The following is a 4,377-nucleotide window of genomic DNA, read 5'->3' on the forward strand; positions in this document are numbered from 1 at the left end:
ATTTTGTGTGATAGAAAATCATCCAAATTTTGAGACTTTCAGTAAAAAACCCTAACTTTGTATAACTTAGAGAATATTTAATATTTCCGATTCATTACCCCCTCAAAGTAACACTGATCAATGCTACCCAAAATGAAAGATTGGACTGAATTTTAGATCTGTCAGCTTTTGCTGTCAAAGAAGCTGACAGACACCTCTCAGCTTCTAAGTTACACTGAAAGCGCCACAATTTGTCTGAGAGAAAGAAAAGATCTTGGAATATACAGATTGCTTTTCACAGCTGAAAGCCACTCTCATCCTTCAGTTCCTTACCTCTCTCACAGTGATGGCTGTCTCATCTAACTTTTTGAAGCTTATACAGGAAATACTTCATTCGTCGTGAAAATAACAGAAATTAAACTTAACTTCATCTTGTCAGCTAGCAATGTGCTGGCCCATAGCTATGTGGGCTAATCAAGTGTGATAGAAATTGATGTATCCGAGCGAGCATCTGCCACGTAACCCTACTTCAGCAGCAGGAGGAGGCAAATTCTCTGCAGTGGGTGTAATTCTGGGCATTTTTCTTACTGTCACAATATTAATCTCCTCCTCAAGTTGAAACTATAAAAGCTCAAAATTTAAAAACTAAACAAGGAAACAAACAACCCCTCTGCCTGCCTCAAAACCCCAACATGTACTGTCATGGAAAGGAATACGGGTTAAGTGTCTAAAGGGAAGGAAATCACCACACTGCACGGTGTAAGGAGCTCCGGCAGAGAGCGGGGCACAGCGATGCAGAGGATTGTTTTCACTCCACAGGCCAGACAGGCATCCGCGGCCCGAGGAATGTTTTGGCGGGAAAGAGCCCTGTGAAGGCCTTGGCTTTCCTCCTGTTTGCAAACATTCCCGAAAGGGAATTTAACTGGGGTAAGAGTCACTAGCTGTGAATGTGAATCTAAATTTAGATGAACAAAAGGCTCAAATTCAAGACATCACAAGTATAAGCATTAAAATACATGTATCCTTCTGCTGATCTCTGTTTCACGTTCCTCATTCATTGCTGTGGTTCTCTGAATCTACTTGCACATAATTCTCTGTTCCCTACAACACTTGGATGAACATCCTGAACTGCAATATGGGCATCAGAAGAAAGTAAAATGGTGAACAGGATAGGCCGGAACATCTAAAAATGTCTCAAATATTTTTATCAACAAGCAGAACTCCTGACATTGAATTTATTTGCAAAGAAAAGTCAGTTCTATCTCCAAAGTACATGAGGTCAGCCTTCAAAATCATCCTGTCTGATAAGAAACTTGCACAAAAAATGCCCTCCCAGCAACAGAGCATTTAGTAACTGCTCATTTCAGGAATCATCAAAATCCCTGGAAAGCATACTTTGTTCAAAAACCATTTAGGACACAAAAGCAAACCACTTATTTGAATAAAGCTGCATATATTAAAAAAGTCCATGTTTTTGTGCTTTAACATCTACTGACTTTTGCAATCATATTTACAACATGAGCTCTGTTATCAAACAATAGTAGTTTTCAGGAATGAAAGACAAAACAGTGTATCTTATTTTTTAATGATAATAAATATTAGTCCCTGATGTTATCATATAATACAACATGTGCCCCAAACACGTTTTGAATACCTGCTAATAACATGGCAGTCATCACCTACTTCTTGATAAATAAAGCCACACATTAAAAAATAAGTGCTTCTGAAGAGAGAGGCATGTGCAAACAAAAAGTTTCTGGCTATCTGCATCAGGAGCCTCTTGCAAATGTTCATATGCTTGTAGAAGAACACAGGAAAACTAGCCTTGTATTTTATTGAAAAGATGAGACCTTTACTTTAGACAACAATAATCTTTAATAATCAGTTATAACACTGGTTAATTCCTGACAAAATGATAAACAACTAGGATCATACAATGTCAGGATGACTGATAATAGAAGCACTGATTAAACTAAATGAAGCACCTTGCATGTCTACACTTCATTCCTCGTCGCTTGTGATGGTTACGCAAGGATAACATGATTCTCCTTGTGTGTTTACTTTAGGGGATCTCAGACATTTTTAGAAGTTTTTTAAAAATCAAAATGTATGACCTACAACCTGAGTTTGCCTTGGTAGATACCCATCAAAAGGTGTGCAAAAGAATATCCTGCATGCAGCACCTTGGATATACAAACATAAATGCTCATTGTTATACACTAAAAAGTGTGTTTCATACTTTTGGTGAGATCTAGTCCAGATGGAACAGGACAGAAAATGACTGACATAACATGTCAACTAGGAAACACTTAACAGCAGATTTTCATCATTCTGGTTTTGGATACTAAGAAATGATAACGTTTGACCCAAGTAATCCTACAGTACATGACACAGAGGTGAACCTCCTCTAAAACCAGATACCTAAAATTGTCACATCTCTATTTCCAGCATTCCATTCCTTCAGCACTGGATGTGCTGATATCTAATATGTTATTTGCTAATTAACAGTTTTGTAGCCTTAGGATAATATGAATACAAAATATGCATCACAATTTATAACAAATCTACTTTTATCCTTTTTATCATTATAATATAGCAAAGTTCATAGTATCATATGCATATAGTTAATTTAGCTCCTTATTGTTACAAAATCTTTTTATGTGATCCAGTCAAGCTTCGTGTCTGTTTCTCCAGATTCACTGAGATGTTTTAAAGCCACTAGAAATGAAGATTTCCTGATCTCCATCCCATCCATATTTATATACGAAACAAGGAAGAAAACAGTTTCTGAGAAAGCACGAGGAATTTCAGTTTCCTCTTCTCCAGATCATTTTACCTAGCTCAATTACCAAGTGTCCAATGAAAACCCTCACTATATTTTACTTCTATTATTTTAGGAAAAAATTATGACACTTTCATTAAAAAATAAAGCCACTGTTTGCCCTGGGCTTTAGTAAAACCTCACTAATGAGACCTCTGATGTAGCAAATAAGATCCGTTATATTTCAAAATGGAAAAGAGTCTCATCTAGCTGTGGAAACCTTTTCTGATGTATGTGCAGATTTCATCTGCTTTCTACTGGATGGGAAAAACTAAAATAAATTTAAAAGCAAACAATTATAACTCCACAGTCTAGTAAAACTGGAAAACGTAATTGCAGTTAATTCAATTGCTGCATTATTGTTTGATATTGAGTTACGAACTTGTGAGAATTTTCTGAACTATGGAATGCAGACAACTCAAGCACATGATCAAACACTGCCAAAGGAAACATTTTTATAGTGTATTGCTTCCAAACCCCTCAAATAACCATGGATTATTTTTCTGTCACTAATGCACAACATTATACCAACTTACGTCAGTATTAAAGTGATTTTTTTTTTTTTTTTCAGGTAGCTTGGAATTTAATTTTTCCAGGGAAAAAAAGCTGGAAGCAGCATCTAATTACAGTTTGCCCTTTGCTTCTAACAAATTGTGGAAAGAAGACATAGAAAAGTATCTTTGACTAGATGTGTGTCTTAGCACTACAAAGCATCTCATGCCTGACAGAGACAGTCTTCTTTCTGGTCTCCCTTCTTCCACCATCCAAGCAAAACTGAATCCTCTGATTAGTTCATTCATTGCAACACTAACACTGCACGAAGCTAGAAGAGAACAACGCTTTCCCATCAGGAATATTACCAGGTATATTTTCCTATACAAAGCCACCACAGTTAAACACTTGGATTCCAATCAGACAAAAAGATGCCTGCTATGCCCACATGGCTATGAATGAGTTGAACAGATGGAATTTATGCTCAGCCATATCATATTTGAGGTTGCTGGACAAAGTCTGAGCCCAAGGAGATGCAGAAGATGTGGACAATGACACTTTGTGAGCAGATGAGTCCACCCATTCAGCAGAAGAGTGAGGTTTTGCATGCACTGACATTAAAACAAAGCACAGAGATCTCATGCACTTACCATTCGTGTAAGGGTTGACGGTCTTTTTATTTGTCATTACACGTGCTGTTGCATTATTTACCTAAGCACATAGAACACTGGATTAGAAAGGGTTACAGGGAGGGTCCATGTTACTATTAAATGCATGCATTATTACTGCTATTAGTCATGTAAAATAAAATGCAATTTAATTTATAGAAGGCAACAGGTGCATAACAAAATCATACTATTTATAATTACATTTACTTTCATAACCATTTTAACTTACAAATCATTTCAATAAAGCAACATCATATCATTTAAACTTTAATAAAAAGACATTAAAAGCAAATTAAAAGGTACTGCATAATTTAAGACTTAAGAGCATGCTTGTATTCCATGATAACACTGATACAATAAATACTCAAAACAGAAAAAAAAGATTATATGAAGGAACATGCAGTGGAGTAGAAGGGA

At 36.2% G+C, this 4,377-nt stretch overlaps 1 protein-coding gene across 5 annotated transcripts in view; it reads right to left on the reverse strand.

The window, feature by feature from the left end:
* RBFOX1 (RNA binding fox-1 homolog 1) overlaps positions 1-4,377 on the reverse strand; it is a 134,076-nt gene that overhangs the window by 81,735 nt on the left and 47,964 nt on the right. For all 5 annotated transcript variants that reach the window (XM_029084730.1, XM_010167112.2, XM_010167413.2 and 2 more), the window contains one exon: positions 3,943-4,003. In XM_029084730.1, the coding sequence (XP_028940563.1) occupies positions 3,943-4,003 (61 nt within the window). The remainder of the gene's footprint in view (positions 1-3,942; positions 4,004-4,377) is intronic.

This window comes from Antrostomus carolinensis, unplaced genomic scaffold, assembly GCF_000700745.2.
Source record: "Antrostomus carolinensis isolate BGI_N321 unplaced genomic scaffold, ASM70074v2 scaffold6980, whole genome shotgun sequence".
NCBI classification, from domain to species: Eukaryota; Metazoa; Chordata; class Aves; order Caprimulgiformes; family Caprimulgidae; genus Antrostomus; species Antrostomus carolinensis.